The 16,964-nt window shown below is 34.4% G+C and overlaps 1 protein-coding gene across 1 annotated transcript in view; it reads left to right on the plus strand.

The window, feature by feature from the left end:
* LOC118935861 (uncharacterized) overlaps positions 1-16,748 on the plus strand; it is a 102,502-nt gene extending 85,754 nt beyond the window's left edge. The window contains exons 17-21 of the mRNA XM_057498257.1: positions 6,812-6,905; positions 8,461-8,542; positions 10,991-11,158; positions 12,992-13,191; positions 16,648-16,748. Of these exons, the coding sequence (XP_057354240.1) occupies positions 6,812-6,905; positions 8,461-8,542; positions 10,991-11,158; positions 12,992-13,191; positions 16,648-16,720 (617 nt within the window). The 3' untranslated portion in view covers positions 16,721-16,748. The remainder of the gene's footprint in view (positions 1-6,811; positions 6,906-8,460; positions 8,543-10,990; positions 11,159-12,991; positions 13,192-16,647) is intronic.
* Positions 16,749-16,964: the final 216 nt, after the last annotated feature.

Consider the following 16,964-nt stretch of genomic DNA (forward strand, 5'->3'; position numbering starts at 1 on the left):
ACATAAAAATGCTCAAAACAGACTTACCATTTGACCCAGGAATTCCACTCCTAGGAATTTACCCTAAGAACGCAGCAATCAAGTTTGAGAAAGACAGATGCACCCCTATGTTTACTGCAGCACTATTTACAATAGCCAAGAATTGGAAGCAACCTAAATGTCCATCAATAGATGAATGGATAAAGAAGATGTGGTACATATACACAATGGAATACTACTCAGCCATAAGAAAAGGGCAAATCCAACCATTTGCAGCAACATGGATGGAGCTGGAGGGTATTATGCTCAGTGAAACAAGCCAAGTGGAGAAAGAGAAATACAAAATGATTTCACTTATCTGTGGAATATAAGAACAAAGGAAAAACTGAAGGAACAAAACAGCACCAGAATCACAGAACTCAACAATGGACTAACAGGTACCAAAGGGAAAGGGACTGGGGAGGATGGGTGGGTAGGGAGGGATAAGGGGGGAATAAGTAGGGGGGTATTAAGATTAACATGCATGGGGGGGTAGGAGAAAAGGGAGGGCTGTACAACACAGAGAAGGCAAGTAGTGATTCTACAAATTTTGCTATCCTGATGGACAGTGACTGTAAAGGGGTTTATAGGGGAGACCTGGTATAGGGGAGAGCCTAGTAAACATAATATTCGTCATGTAAGTGTAGATTAGTGATACCAAAAGCAAAGCAAAAAACAAAAAAAGGGCAGTTCCTGTTTGGTAACCTCCAACGAGTTATACACAAGGGTATAAAGGGCATATAAAAGTGTAGGCAAAGGGTCTGTTTGTGTTTATACAGAGGATCAAAGCCTAATTGGGCTACCCCGAAAATGAACTAAGATACGACAGGAAAAAGAACTTCCAACATCTGCACTCTCTGGAAGACTCATGCCAGTAGATGATCATCAAAAAACCCCAACAAAGATCCACGCACTGCTACAGCTGTAGATGCACTCATCTCACCAGTTCCTGGACTTGCCATGGGAATGATGAAGGAGGTATCTAAGCTGGCCTGTGCATACAGTAAAACAACAAATTTGACTGGATCTATACTGTTGGAACTCAACCAAGAATTTGGAGAAGTGCAAATTGTAGCACTCCAAAGTCTTACAACTACAGACTATTTACTGTTAAAAGAACATAAGGGATGTGAACATTCCCCAGGAATGGGTTGTTTTAATTTGTCTGATTTCTCTCAGACTGTTCAAGTTCAGTTGGACAATATCCACCATATCATAGATAAGTTTTCACAAATGCCTAAGGTGCCTAACTGGTTTTCTTGGTTTCACTGGAGATGGCTGGTAATTACAGATATGTTTTGGTTATGTAACTATACTCCTATTATGTTAATGTGTGTGTGCAATTTAAGTAGTAGCTTAAAACCTATATATGCTGAAGTTACTCTACAAGAAGATGTGTCAAAGAAATAATCAATCTTCCCATGTTTTCTTCCGCCTGCTACTTCTATAGCTTTTCTTCTTCCTTCCTAATTACAACCCTTAAATAGAATTCGTGCCTCATATCAAATTTACCGAGTATCATAATTCTTCCAAGTGGTAAAGATACCTCAAGACAAATGCTGGGCATAGAAGCCACAGGGCATAAATATGCAAAGAAGTAAAAAGCTAACCTTTTCAAACAATAAGGCTTCCCTCTCACTTACCAACTTAACATTTCCCTGTATGGCCCCGGAAGATGACTGGTTAGCCAGAGACGGGTAAGATTCCTCAAGGGAGGAACAACCTAAGACAGGCACAGTCGCAGGGGGGCCATCAGGTGAGAAATTGGGGATCAACAGAGGTGAGGCTTAGAACCTCACCCCCCCTGTTCTGAGAGAAATCTTCTGCATACGTGGATGTTTTATTGCCCTTGTCTAGCTTGGATTAACACATAGTCTACAGGCACACACCTGATCATCTACATTTGCTCTCTTACAACACTAAACTATGTTTTCTACCTTTATCTTGTATCTACCTACCACTTCAGCATTTTATTAAAAATAATAATAATAAAGAGAGAAATGTGGTATCCACATATAAATCAAGTATAAAAACCAAATGAGTATTCATATTTGAACTGACTCTTTAGAGTTCATAATGCATGAGCAAAACCGAAAGTTTCTGTGATGACTGCCCTTGTACTGTTCACTATGTAACTTATTCATTATGTAAGAATTTGTTCTCCATGTAAGAACTTGTTTGTTATGCTTCAGAAGATTGGACACTGATGAAAATTATTCTTGGGGTGGATTAATGATTGCGCATTGAGCATTGACTCCCCTATATAGAATTTTATTGTCGTTAACAACCATTTGATTAATAAATATGAGAGATACCCTCACAAAAAAAAAAAAAAAAAAAGGACAGACTTCCAATGGTAAAATAAATAAGTAACCGGGATGTAATGTATAGCATAAGGAATATAGTCAAGATATTGTAACAGCTTGGTAGGGTGATAGCTGGAACCTAGAATTATGTATATAAATGTTCTACCACTGTGTTGTACACTTGAAACTAATGTAATGTAATACTGTGCATCAACTACCCTTCAATAAAAAATAATTAAAAAAAAAAATTATCAATGGTATTTTTCAATGAGCTAGAACAAATCCTTCTAAAATTCATGTGGAACAAAAGACCCCATATAGCCAAAGCAATTCTGAGAAAGAACAAAGCTGGGGTGATTATACTCCCTGACTTCAAGCTCTATGATATTCAAGTTCAACTAATACAATAACATAAAGAAGCCATGAATATATAGTGGGGAAAAGATAGCCTCTTCAACAGCTCATTTGGGAAAACAGGACAGGCCCATGTAAGAGAATGAAACTGGAAGCAATCCACATTTACAAATAGACATATTTGAGAAACATGTATACAAGATAATAAGGAATAGGATCTCTAACTTTTTAAAAATTAAATTTTATTTAAATCACATTAGTTTAATAGTAGTAGCTTAGAAGAATTTGAATGGGAGATACTATGTTCCCTGACTTCAGGCTATACTACAAAGTAACTCTAATCAAAACAATATGGTACTGGCACAGGAACAGACCCATAGATCACTGGAACAAAATAGCCCAGATATAAACCCATGCATATATGGTCACTTAATACGTAATAAAGGAGCCATGAGTATACAATGGTGAAATGACAGACTCTTCAACAACTGATGTTGGCAAAACTGGACATCTACATGCAAGAGAAAGAAGCTAGATTACTGTCTATAACTCTCTACACACAAAAGTAAACTCGAAATAGATCAAAGATCTAGATGTAAGACATGAAACCATAAAACTCTTAGAAGAAAACATAGGCAAAAATCTCTCAAACATAAGTTTGAGCAGTTTTTCCTGTACACAACTGCTCAGGAAGTGGAAACAAAATAACAAATGAACAAGTGGGAGTATATACCAAACCAAAATACTTCTGTACAGCAAATGACACCATCAGCAGAACAAAAATGTAACCTACAGTATGGGAGAGAATACTTGTAAATGATTTGTCCTATTAAGGGTTAACATCCAAAATATATAAAGGACTCATACTATTAAACACCAAAAAAAAAAAAAAAAACCAACAAAAAATGGGCAGAAGACCAGAACAGACATTTTTCCAAAGTAGAAATACAGGTGGCCAACAGGCACATGAAAAGATGCTCCACATCACTAATCATCAGGGAAATGCAACTTAAAACGACAATAATATATCACCTCAGACCAGTTAGAATGACCTCTGTCCAAGAGAAAAGGAAAAACAATGTGGAGAAAGGGGAACACTTCTACCCTCTTGGTGGGAATGTAAATTGGAGCAGCCACTGTGGAAAGCAGTGCATAGGATACTAAAAAAGCTAAAAATAGAAATGCCATATGACCCAGTAATTCCACTTCTAGGAATTTACTTGAAGAAAACAAAATCCCTGATTCAAAAAGATAGATGCACCCCTCTGTTTATTGTTGTATTATAGTAGCCAAGTTATGGAAACAGCCTAACTGTCCATCAGTAGATAAGTGGATATAAAGAAGAGGTGGTACATATACACAATGGAATATTATTCAGCCATAAGAAGAAAAGAAATCCTGCCATTTGCAACAACATGGATCAACCTAGAGGGTATTATGATAAGTGAAGTAAGCCAGGCAGAGACAAAATACCATACGATTTCACTTATTTGTGGAATCTAAACACAAAACAAAAGGAACACAATAGCAGTAGACTTATAGACACTGAGTAGTGACTGGTGGTTACTGTGTGGGAGGGATTGGGGTGAGTAGTTGAGAGTGAGGGCAATAAAAGGGCACAAAAATTTTCAGTCATAAGTTGGTCACCGGGATAGTAGAATAGCATGGAAAATATAAGCACTGCTTCTGTAACGTTTTCCTATGTTGACAGTAACTTCAGTATTGGGGGTGAGGATTTAATATGGGTGACTGTAGAACCACTGTGTTGTATACTTCAAACCAATATAAGATTGAATATCAATGGTACTTCAATTAAAGAAATATTTGAAATCGAAAATATCCTTTGAATCCACTGAAGGCTACCGCAGTCTAGATTTAGTAAATCTGTATGGTTTTTAGCTAAGTTCAGTGTTCTTTGACTAAATAGAGATGTTCAGCTTTATAGTAAATGACAGATCAAAAATCATACTCTGGTTTGATATATTGATGGTACACCACTTAGAATTTTTGAATACTTTAATAAATCACAGTAGAAACACAAGTAATTTTATTCATTAAGAATTTGTTCAGTAATCCCTTCCCCTTCCTGGATCAAACTACTCATTCTTAAAGCTGTTGGGAGGACAGTGTAAAGTAGGTGTCCATGTCACCTGCTGAGCCATGGTAGCCCAGCGTGGCGTGTCAGAGTCCTGTGAGGAGAGGACAGAGTTCCCACAGACAGAATGCCTTGTATGTGGAAGCAGAACCTGTGCAGGGAGGGCGCAGTCAAGTTTGGAGATTCGGAGTCCTGGTGGGGTAACCAAAGCATTCAGACCTGGAAGTAGCCCAGCATGGGGTGTCAGAGGCCAAGGAGCATGTCCACATTTGGGGGTGGATCACCTGACACAGTGGCATTGCCTGATTGAAAGGAAGGGGGCTTCCCTCCTGAGGGCTGATGAGGGGGGCCTCACTGCAGAAAGTGATCCAGTTTGGATGGGGTGTCAGAAACTGAGTGGATGAAGTGGACATTCACACTGTAGACAGGCTTGGAATGGGGTTTGAAAACTTGATGGGGAAAAGGGGAAAGGGTGGTGGCCAAGATGGGAGACTGGCTATGTACAGGGGCGATTCATCAAATACATTAAGGATAATGAGAGTGAGGTTTCTTACTGTCAGAGAAGGGTGCTACAAATAACGGAAAGACAAGGCTCGAATAAATAGTACTATAGCATTGGATTTGAGATATTGTAGTGAACTCAGTTATTTTCAATAAACAACTAAAGATATTTAATGTGCAAGTATGAATACAAATATATGAGGGACGTGTGTGTTCCCTTTCTTTATCCACTGACAGGATCTAAGAGAAGTGACACAGGCAGTAGCAGTGAGCACACTGCCTGCCACAGCTCCTTGGAGCCGTGTCTACAGTAGGGAAAGCATAAGATGATCCTAAAACATCTTAGTGTGCCAGAGAGCAAGGAGCTGAGCAGGGAATGATGGAGCCATGCAAGAAAGGCAGAAGTCAGCTTAAAAAGATTCTCAACTGCTCAAAAATGAAACAATTTCAACATCAAAATAAATAGTAGCAGGTTATAAATTATTAAATGAAGGATCTAAATCTATACAATAAGAGAATAAAATGATCTTTATGCAAAACAGAATATTTATATAGACTCAAGTACCTTTTCACAAATACTTAATAATTACAAATGAAAAAAGTGAAACTTCATCATGAAACCTTGTGGAATGGCCTTAAGTGATCAAAGTGAACACCATCAATGACAAGGCGATCTGAAACCATGGACCTGTTCTATAGGAGCATCATAGAATACACTGAGAAAAGCATGACACTTGCTTCTGTGATATTCCTGCCAGAGATGTGTAAACTAAATTTAATAACAGCACAAAGCTATACTGAGGGATCTTCGAGAGCCAGAATTGTATACTTGTGAATTGTCAAGGTCATGACTTCAACTGTCACCTTAAGACTAGAAAAAGAAGGGCAAATTCAATCCACAGTAAACAGAAGAGACCCAGAAAAGATCAAAACAGAAATCAATTAAATAGAAAATGAAAACAGAGAAAATCAATGAGATCACAAATTAGTTCTTTGGGAAAATTAATGAAATTAATAAACCTCTGGCTAGATCAAACAGAAAGAAGACACAAACAACCAATATCAGGAATGACAGGGGACATGACTCCAGATTTTACACATATTGAAAGGATTATAGGGATATTTTATGAACAATTTTATGTAAGTTTAAAACTTAGAAAAAATGGACAATTTCCTTTAAGGATGCAGATGATCGAAGGTCATTTTTGCTACAAAGGACATTATTGGGACATTTGATTGAAACTACAATGGAGCTTGAGGATTAGATAATAGTCATGTATTCATATTAATGGTCTGATTTAATGACTGTATTAGGTTCTCTTAGAATGTTCTTGTTTATTGGAAAAATACACTATTTAGAGATGTTTTGCATCAAGGCTGCAATTTCCTCTCTATTGACTCACTTAACTAAGTTCTCTGAACTCTACTTGCAACTTTTTTCCTAAGCTGGGGTTTATTTTAAAAAAAAAACTAACAGTGCTTCCATGCTCCTATATAACAGGCACATATTTAACAGGAAGTTTTCTTTCTTTTATAGCGGAAAGGGAGCCTCCTTTATTTGATATGAATGCAAGGCATGCCTTATATCACATTACCAGAAATAACCCCCCTACACTACAGTCTAATGAATGGTGAGTATGGCTGAGAGATATATTGTTCAACATGGTAAAATTTAAATACTTTTTCATAATGTTATCAAAATGATTTCATTTCAATTAGGTGAAGTGTATATAACCTGAAGAAATATTAAAATAGCTTAATTTTATCCTTACATCATGTTTATCCTTTATTATCTCTACTTTTCATAGCATGTATGTAACTAACTCAGTTCAGAAATAAAAGATAGGTGATGCTACATGGGAGCAAAAAGTATGGCTTTTGTATAAAAAGTAATATATTTTTTGTACCTTAGCGACACATACAACCCTGATTATATAATAAATAGCGTGATTTAAACATTCATATTTTAAAACTGCAGTATATAGATTGCTGCAACCTGTACAGATATTTAATTGGGGAATGGTTTATAATTGATATGGTATAAAACATAGGTAAAAATGATTTGATAATTTATAAGAATTACCAGATAATTCATAATTTTGGAGTGATTCTAATTGTTATTATTTATTATTCAGAATGTGCTTTGATGTTGCATCTCCTAGTGCTTCTTTGATAATAACTGTTATTCATGTAAAGAAGTTTATTGAGAACAGATGGACAATTTTAGGAAAGAAGGATTTTTATCAGTGATAGAAAATTTTAATGGGAAAGTTTAGGTGTATCTAGCATTTGAAACATTCTAGGGGACTACCTACCGTACTTAACAAATACTTTAAAATTCACAAATAAGATGCATAAATTAGCAATAATTTATTTTTTATCATTACATTATTAAGGCAAGTTCACAGGTCTTTGCTGCTTCTGTAGAGATGTTTTGAAGAAATCTTGGCTCAGAGTTTATTATGGTACATCTGAATAATAAATACACGAAACACAGGCTGTCTTTACACTGGTTGATATGATACTTTGGGGATTCAAAAAAGGATTCTTGTATAAAATAATTAAATCTTATTTGAATATTGATGACAAACATTGATGGAATATTTTTTACTTACTGCCTTACTGAGCTCTCATCAGTAACACTATATAATAGTATGTTACAGAATTCTAATTTTTAAAAAAATTTTACTGTTTTCTGGAACTTTTATCCATTTGCTCAAGGACACTAAATACTTAGGTATAAAAATTGTTCTTTCCAAAACAAATAGCGTGATGTTCTGAAACATGCTATATTGAAGATGATCCAAGGGTCAAGCAAGAAAAAGATGTGGCTAGAGAAAAGAAAAAAAAAATACTAAGAAGAATATTATCTTAGATTTGAATGCAAAAAGGAAAATGATTGACTTCCCTAATTTACCGCAACGTAGAATGAGTTGTGATACTTAAGTATGTGAGAACAGGATTTTAAAATAATTTGTGCAAATCTATCTTTGGAAAATGGTAAAGATTCATTAGTTGCTTTGCATAGCTTTTTATAGACTTACCTGATGAAATATATAGTGTATTGTGTCTGCTTTTTTTTATGATTTCTATTCTCCCTCCCACCCATAGGGACATGCCTTGATTTCTGGATGTGTTTTTAAAGGAAATAGCAATATGTTCACTTAATACTTTCCTTTACAATAGGTCCAGTTCTTTTCGCAACTTTGTAGAGTGTTGCCTCCAGAAAAACCCCAAAGATCGCCTTGCATCAAAGAAACTTTTAAAGGTCAGTTATACTCTGTTTTGTACACCTAAGAAATTATTTTAAAGAATGCGTTTTATTCTTTGATTCTGAATCAGTATTAAGTACGCTGTACTGGGTTTTGCTAAAATACTAATTTCATAATACCATTCTTTCTCGGAAATTTTCTTAGTTGCTAAGTTTTTCATTTGTTTTTCAAAATTAACTGCTTTTACCATGTCTGAATAGAATATATAGTTAAATATTCAATATAGTATTACTAAATGACTTAATTTTTATATGTGCAAGAATATATTCATGAGTTACAACTAGAAATTTTAACTCATGTGGAACAATGTCATTTCAGAGATGGCAAAGCATAGTTTAACTTTGGATTTAATTTTTGTATCTACCATACTTTATATATCGATCTGTCCTATATAAAGTAATATGAAAGGAAGAGAAATGTGTAATACATTTACATAAATACTGTGGGAGAAAAGAGATTTCAAAAGAACTGTTAAAAATGGATATCACATTTTTGTTTCCTTTTGAGAAATATGTTTTTCTAACTTAGCAATGAAAATATTTTAAAAGTAATGTGAATTCTATTCATTTTTCAATAGGTTTGGTTATCTAATTTAAATAAATTATTAGTATATGCTTTCTGTTCTCAAAAATGTTTTCATTTAGAGCTTGACATCTTATTAATAGCAATAATAGTATTGTTCAACTTAATATAGTTCTTAAAACATCGAGATAAGGCATTAGTGAGTAGCAGTTGACTATCTTTTTGTGACCCTGAGGAATTTTGTGGATTTTTCACTAGAAAATTAGACTTTCAGCATGAATGTTTTAGAATTTCAAAGAAGTTCAGTTTATTCTCACCAAAACGCAGTTCAATATGCAAGGATATTGAAAGGATCATGTACATATTCAGTAGGGTTATTTGCAACTACAGTATGTAGAAGAGCAGTATAAAGTTTCAGTAACACCTAGGGAATTCTAGGCCCTAAGCACACTTACAGTCTCAAATGAAAGCCCAAAAACTAGGTATTCACAATAGCAACAAAAGGTTTAGTATAGCTATGAATTATGTAAGTGAAAAACAAGCAGGATCCATTTGTAGAAAACTATTAAATAACTTAGAATTACAAGATATATTATTTTTGGATAAAAAAGACCAAATATTATAAATAGTGGTACATACCAAGCTAAGGCTCAGGAAAGGGAAGAATGTGACTGGCTTCTTACATTTACCTAATGAAGGCAAAAGAAGCTCTTTTGGTAATAACCCAACCCACCAGGAATGGGTACTTGACCTTGGGTAATCCCAAACCTGCATATGTATTCATTTATCTGGTCCATTTTGTATATTGACATTATTGGAAGTGATAGGAAGAATCTGTCAAGTGCATCCTTCCCTTTGGCCTAATCACATTTCTGTTGCAGTCTGTCATAAGGAAAAAAAAATAAAATGGAAAAAAGTGACTTACTGTATGAAGCTATTTATTAATTAAGCTTCATATTTAAAATGAAGATATTTTCAGAATGAAAAATTGAAAATAATTATCCAGAATTAGAATAATGGTTATGTAATTTTGGCATGAACATTTGATGAAATAGTCAGCAGGCATTATGAGTTGAAATAACATAATACTTACACCAATAAAAAGAGAATAATATATAGTTACAACTCTTCAGAGAAGAAATAAATTTGAGCTAATAAAGGAGGTAAAAGTCTTAAAAGAATTCAAGATCATCTCATGAACTCCAGTGCACAAGTCATCTTTCTGCAATCTGTGTGCTAACTACAAAACAAAATCTATACACGGAAAACTTCTGAGAAGAAATAAATATCCAAAAAATACCAAATGTAACAATGATAATCTTATAGTAGAATTGTTCTTTCTACTTTTCTGTATTTGATAATGTTAAGCTTTATTAAATATTAATGGTAAAAATCACTAATACATAACATCTTTTAATCAACTGCTAATGTTTTATGAAGTTTCATTTAAGCAACATAAAGAACCCATTATACCCAAGTAGTATGTTACATAATTCACCATCAGTGAATACATTCCTGTTGAAATCTAATGTAATTCAGAACTGATAGTGTCTCCTCTATGCAACCAGTTCTAAGAATTTGTAAGCATTTACTTAGGGCTCTATTTGGACTTAATTCTTAATGTTTACTTAGACTCTGATTATTTCAACTCTGCATTTTCATTTGGCCAACAAAGGTGTCATGTTCAAAGTTTTCATAAAAAGTACAGGGGAAGTTATGTAGGCACAGAGTGTTTATATGTAAATTAAATTTTATAAATATAAGAAGTAAAAAGCATAGAAGAATTAGATAACTATAGATTACATGCATTATCTATAATTATTTAGGATAGTAACTCTAGGGTCCAAGAAGGGATTCATTTGTTCTGAATGAAAAAATATATAGGTCTCAACCTGACTTTTGCCTTCTACTCTTAAAACCAGCACCCGTTTCTTCTTTGGGAGCGCCCTACAACAGTGTTAACAGATCTCCTTCAAAGGGCAAAGGATGAAAAAAAAAGAGTGCTGGACAATCTGCGCACTCAAAAGACGAAGAAGGTCCTTTCCCAGGAGGCACATAAAGGGCCAGCAGTAGAAGCACAGGAAGAAAAGGTAATAACTTAGAAACGGCTCAAGTATTGGGGTCTCTTTATTGGCTTCTTTCCTTATGGAACTTTTCTTGCCAAGAATCTTTTATATCAGTGGTTTCCAGATTGTGTCTTCACAGTGATTCTCTAAGGTCCCAGGTGGAGAAAAAGGTTTTGCATTCTTTAAACCAACCTCTTGGTAGTGTACATTAGCATAGTAAAGCTCTGTGAAGTCTTTTATTAGAGAAACCTGTTCAACTTTTATTTAATCTAGTCCCTCTCAAAATTCTGGTCTACTGAACACTTTTTTGCCTGATTGTCTGATGGCATGGGACACGCTTTTGAAAGTATTTGAAATTACAGGCTTTGGAAGTTGACGGTGTTCACAGAGAAGTCATTAGAATTACCAACCATTCTCCTTATCCTGTTTATTGTATAAACCTTTCCCCAGTGCCTTTTGTGTAATGTTTGATAAATGTTTATTAAATTGGAAATTTCTTGCTTTTTTAAAAAATAAGTAAACAAATAAACATGTGACTTAGCTAAATTTATCCTGGGGGAAAAGAATTACCAAGCATTCTTATTCTGTTACTAAGAACACTTCATTCTTTTCAGTTGTGTATAGGATTCATTCCTCTACATGGTTCTAAAATACTCATTTTATAGGTGACTAAAGTAAGGCTCAGAGTGGTTAACTAACTTACTGGAGAAGCATATGGGTTTGGATTCATATATTACTCTTGAGACCAAGTTGTTTCCATGTTGCCATGTTTCCAAATTTGCAGTAGAAATGTTACAGAACTTCCTCAAAAGGAAAATATAAAGCTTATGATTTGTGGAGCTATCTTTTTTAGTCTAAGCGTTTTCTGTTTTCTTCTTTGCTCATGTCCCAATGCCAAAGCTTTGATTCTTTTTTATTGCTTTCTATTGAGAAAGATCCCTGCATTCTGAAAACAGGAGTAGTAGTTACTTTTCTTTTTAATAACACTACATAATTAATGAACTATAAAATAGAAGACTTTCTTACATACAGTTTTGGTATTTTTGATATTGTTTTTTAGTTCTTACAGTAGTCACTAGAAAATTGGGGCTATTTTAGGTATATGAAATGCTTTAGTAAAGTGAAATTAATAAAATTCTAATGTCATTAAACATTAGAATAACAGCAACTTTTTAAGGCTGTGGATGTAAGAAAAGATCCTCCATATACCATGGGTCTGTATTTATTACTCTGCATATCTTAAAGAGTTTTGGTATGGTAAGACTGTAATATTGGTGCCCAGATACCAAAGTTTGCTGGGTTTCTTGGGAAGAACAGTCTTCTATTATGATTAAATATATATACAATTTTAAATTTTACAGAAAAATAGAAATTAATATTAAATTACTTAGTGGAAGAAGTTTAGGCTAAAGACTATATTCTGAGAAGAAAAATATAAAAGGCTTCAATAAAAAATAACTAAAAGGGATGTTTATAGGATTAAAAAAAAGGTTGGGGTTTGTTTTCACCATTGGAATCACTGAGAAATGAGCAGCATCTCTGTGTATACCCCATGAGATGTGTAGTAGAAATGGATTTCAAAGTAATGTCAAAATTTTTAGAGAAAAGACTACACTTTGGAAATAACTCTGAATTGATTAACTTTTTCACATGGTTGGGCTTTTTGGTATTTACTTGGTCATTTTTTAATCTGTCAACTAACAACTGATAAACTTTCTGGTCTTGGCAAATACAAGGAATTTCTCAAAATAGACCACTAACATTTTGAAGACTGTGTGTGCCAAGCGGTGTGCTAGGTGCTAATAATCAAGAATTCAGGAGATAAAGATATTTGAATCTAATACTCTTTTCCCTCAGGACCAAGATCATGGTGTTGGACAGACAGGAGCAGTGCATAATATTGGCGGTCATCAGTCTATTCCCCGTATGTCCAACAGGACCAGGAGTCAAAGCAGTAGGGTTAACATTCTTCCAGATGCCTCAGATAAGAATGAGCTACACGTGATGGAGGGAATCGAAACAATATGTCTAATAATTCTGCCCTCCGTTCAAAACCTGTGAGTATTTGGATTTCAGTGAAAAAAATTTCAACTTTGGTACCTAATTTTCCTAGTCTGGTTAGTTTAAGCGTTTGGGGTTTTTTTTCCTTTGATGTATCAGAAGTTTAGAACATAATTTTAGGCAACTTATTTTAAAGTGGCAAAAGGCTTTTTAATTCGCAGTTTAATGTCTGCATTTAGGAAACATGTTTTGAGAATGCAAAAAGAATATTTTTTAAATCTTAGAATAAATAAATAAATAAATACCATATAATGTATTATTTGAAGTTACTTAGATGAAAACGAAGGTATTTAAAAATAGTAAGTATACAACATGATATTAATGATAATGGTTGCCTTTGGGACGTGGAAAGGTTTAAGATGGGTGATAATGAAAAGTGATTTTTGCGTTTTCCATAATGTTTACATTTTAAAAATAAAACTGGGTGTAATTGTAGAAAATTACAACTTCTCAGTTTAGGAAATATGGATGTTTGCTACACTTTCACGTATAAGATTTTAAATTTTCTTGAAAATATTGGAAGGTCAGGTAACTCCTTTTCACAATTGATAGGAATGCTTCCTTTTTAACTTCACTGCTTTCAGTATTACCAAAACTTAGTAGGCACAATAGCTAAAAGATGGAAATAACCCAAGTGTTCATCAACACATGAATGAATAAACAAACCATAGTATATATACACACACACAATGGAATATTATTCAGCTTTGAAAAGGAATGGTGTTCTAATATATGCTACAATGTAAGTGAACCTTGAAAAAATGCTAAATGATATAAGCCAGACACAAAAGGAAAAATATTATTAGAATTCCACTTATACGAACTATCTAAATTAGGCAAATTCATAGAAAGTAGATTAGAGGTTGCTAAGGGGCAAGTGGAAGCTGAAATAAATACTTTTATTTATTTATTTATTTTATTATTTGGTGTCATTAATGTACAATTACATGAGCAACACTATGGTTACTAGACTCCCCCTATTACCAAGTCCCCACCACATACCCCAGTACAGTCACTGTCCATCAGCAAACTAAGATGCTACAAACATGTACATGTCTTTGAACATGATGTTTTAATTTCTGTGACAAATATATAGGATAAAATGGCTGAGTCATAGGGCATATGTATGTGTGACTTTCATAAGAAACATACAGGTATTTTATCTCAGATATGTCCTGCAAATATTTTTTCTCCATCTGTGATAAATTAAAATTTTTAGTTTTAAAATCCAATTCAAACAGCCCACTAAAAATGAGTAAAGGCCATGAAAAAGCTAAAAAATTTTCCTCTAAAATCAGGAATAAGACAAGGATGCCTACTCACAACACTTTTATTCAACAGAGTATTGGAAGTCCTAGCTACATTATCAGGCAAGGAAAAGAAATAAAAGGCACCCACACTGGTAAGGAAGAAGTGAAATTGTCATTGTTTAGAGATGACCTGATAATACATAAAAAAAGCCCTAAAGACTCCACCAAAAAACTATTCAAATTAATATATAAACTATACCTCAATTTTTAAAAATGTGTTGAAGACTTAAATAGACACTTATCCAAAGAATATATACAAATGGCCAACAGCACATGAAAAAATGCTCAATATAATTAGTCATTAGGGAAATGCAAATCAAAACTACAATGAGTACCACCTTACAGCCACTAGGATGGCCAGCTATTTTTTTGTTGTTGGTGGTAAGGTATCATTGATATACAATCTTATGAAGGTTTCACATGAGCAACACTGGTTACTACATTCACCCATACTATTGAGTTCCCACCTAACACCCCATTGAAGTCACTTCCATCAGAGTAGTAAGATGCTATAGAATCACTGCTTGTCTTCTCTGTGCTATTACTGCCTTCCCCGTCTCCCCCCTCTACACTATGTGTACTAATCATAATGCCCCTTAATCCTCTTCTCCCTCCCTTCCCACCCACCCTTCCCACCCCTTTCCCTTTGGTAACTGCTAGTCCCTTCTTGGACTCTGTGAGTCTGCTGCTGTTTTGTTAGATGGCTAGCTATTAAAAGAGAAAAACAAAAACAAAGATGGAAAATAACAACTAGGGAGCACGTGGAGAAATTGGAACTCCTACTGTATATTGCTGGTAAGAATGTAAAATATCAGCTGCTGTGGTAAACAGTTGATGATTTCTCAAAAAGTTAAACATAGCATTTCCCCATGACTCAGCAATTCTACTCCTAGATATATACCCAAAACAACTGAAAGCAGGTACTTAAACAAATGCATATACACAAATGTTCATAAAAGCAGTATTCACAATAGCCAAAAGGTGGAAACAACACAGAGGTCCAGCAACAAATAAATGGATAAACAAATGAGGGTATGTGCATACAGTGGAATATTATTCAGCTATAAAAAGAAACGAAGTACTGTTATATCCTATACAATATGGATGAACCTTGGAAACATGCTAGGTGAAAGAAGCTAGACACAACAGGTCACATGTTATATGAAACATCCAAAATAGGTAAATCCATAGACAGAAAATAGATTGGTGGTTACCAGAAGGGGAGATTAGGGAGCAACTGCTTAAAACATACAGGGTTTTCTTCTGAAGTATTATATATGTTTTGTAACCAGATACAGGCAGTCTTGCAGAACATCATGAATATACTAAATACTACTGAATTGTTTACTTTAAATGAGTAATCATACCTTATGTGAATTTTGTCTCTAAGAATCCAGTTTGTACATTTTTTTCTTTACAATGGGGCAGTGGTTGCAGAATATCATGAATATACTAAATGCTACTGAATTATTCACTTTAAATGATTAATCTTACATTATCTGAATTTTGCCTCTATTTGAGAATCCAGTTTGTACATTTTTTTCATTATAATCAGTGTTTTTTGTGTCGTACCCAAGAAATATTTGCTGACCCCAAGGTCATGACAATATTCTGTGTTTTCCTCTGCTCTATGATTCTGGATTTTAGGTTTAGGTCAAGTGACTCTTTTCGAATTAATTTCTGTGTGTAGCATGATTAAGCATTTATTTATTTTGAATACAGAGAACCAGTTGTTACAGCAGGATTTGTTAAAAACACTTTCCTTTCCTCTTTGAATTAACTTGACATTTTGGTAGCAAATCAATTCACTGAATATATGTGGGTCTGTTTCCATATTTTACTGTGTTCCTTTGCTCTATTCAGCCTCTCCTTATACCAATACCACACTGTTTTGATTACTGAAGTTTACGTCTACCAACTTTTCATACCCCCTCAAAACTTTGGCTTTCTAGGTCCTTTACATTCCCATTTAAATTTTAGAACCAGCTAGCTTGTCTGCTTTTTCAGATGAAATTTTATTAGAAGCTGTTGACTGGGATCTCCTACATGAATTACCTACTTAGTTGATAGTACACTGGTCTAAGATGGTTTTGAAAGAAAAAGGTTTTGCTTTACTTCATTCTTTCCTCTCCATTGTTGTAGGTTACAAGGGAAATGCCAGAACATGAGCAGGAAACTCAGCTCGGAGAACAAATGTCTGGCTGTAAGAGAATGACACAGCAACATCAGAAACAGCTCATGAATCTGGAAAAAAAGTTAAAGGCTAAGGTGGATGAGCATCGTCTCAGATTAGAGAAAGATCTTGAAACTCAGCGTAACACCTTTGCTGCAAAAATGAAGAAACTTATCAAGAAACATCAGGCTGCAGTGGAAAAAGAGGTAGCTGACCAGTATTACTAATGTGTTTATTCTCACTTGTGACTATTTCAAAATTAACCAAGTTGGCATTTCGATGTTAG

The sequence above is a fragment of the Manis pentadactyla genome, chromosome 3 (genome assembly GCF_030020395.1).
Source record: "Manis pentadactyla isolate mManPen7 chromosome 3, mManPen7.hap1, whole genome shotgun sequence".
NCBI lineage: Eukaryota > Metazoa > Chordata > Mammalia > Pholidota > Manidae > Manis > Manis pentadactyla.